General features: G+C 75.4%; 1 protein-coding gene across 1 annotated transcript in view; it reads right to left on the reverse strand.

Moving 5' to 3' along the window:
- The window catches only part of ZMYM5 (zinc finger MYM-type containing 5), a 32083-nt gene that overhangs the window by 30688 nt on the left and 697 nt on the right, over positions 1 to 698 (reverse strand). Inside the window, exon 3 of the mRNA XM_024751370.1 lies at positions 284 to 546. Within this exon, the coding sequence (XP_024607138.1) occupies positions 284 to 546 (263 nt within the window). The remainder of the gene's footprint in view (positions 1 to 283; positions 547 to 698) is intronic.

A 698-nucleotide genomic window follows, 5' to 3' on the forward strand; every position in this document is an offset into this window, starting at 1 on the left:
CAGGCCCTCGCGGCCGCGCCAGCACTCCTGCAGCCCGCGGGCCGCCCGCCAAGGCGCCTGGGACATCAGCGGAGCCGCCGGCAGCCCGAGACCCCGACTTGCTAGCGGCGACTGCGGCCGCGCCGCGGGGCGCCTGTCCCGCGTCAGTGGGAGGCTCCGGGGGCCGCCCTCACCCATCTCCGCCTCCCGGCGCCTCCGCCTCCGCCTCCGGAGGCTGCGCCGCTCCCGGCCAACCCCACTGTCGGCGGTTCTGGGCTGGAGACTAGGCGGAGACAAGCCTCACCCGGTTCTGGCTGCGGCTTCGCGGAACGAACCTCCCCGCCCCCAGACCCCGCGCCTTTCAACAAGCGCAACTCCGCTCGGTCCAGTCCCGGCTTTAGCGCTGGTGAGGAGGCGGACGCTGCGACTGCAGCGTCGCGGCCCGGAAGGCCCCGCCCCCCACGCCCTCATTGAGGGCAGGAGAGGGCGGGCCGGGCGGCTCGGGCCCGCCCATTGGCTGCGCCCACCTGCCTCCAGGACGCCCCCTCGAGGGGGTGGTCCGACGCCCTGTCCATCAGGCACAGGCCACACCCCCGCACCTCTATTCCACCCCCACCTCCTCCTTCCCCGGCCCCACCCCAGCCCGACCCGTGAGAGTTGGGTCGCAGACGCGCGTGTCCGGTGCACCTGCCTCGGCTTGGCCCCGGGCGACCCGAGGG

Source organism: Neophocaena asiaeorientalis, unplaced genomic scaffold (assembly GCF_003031525.2).
Source record: "Neophocaena asiaeorientalis asiaeorientalis breed wild unplaced genomic scaffold, Neophocaena_asiaeorientalis_V1.1 scaffold914, whole genome shotgun sequence".
Lineage (NCBI taxonomy): Eukaryota > Metazoa > Chordata > Mammalia > Artiodactyla > Phocoenidae > Neophocaena > Neophocaena asiaeorientalis.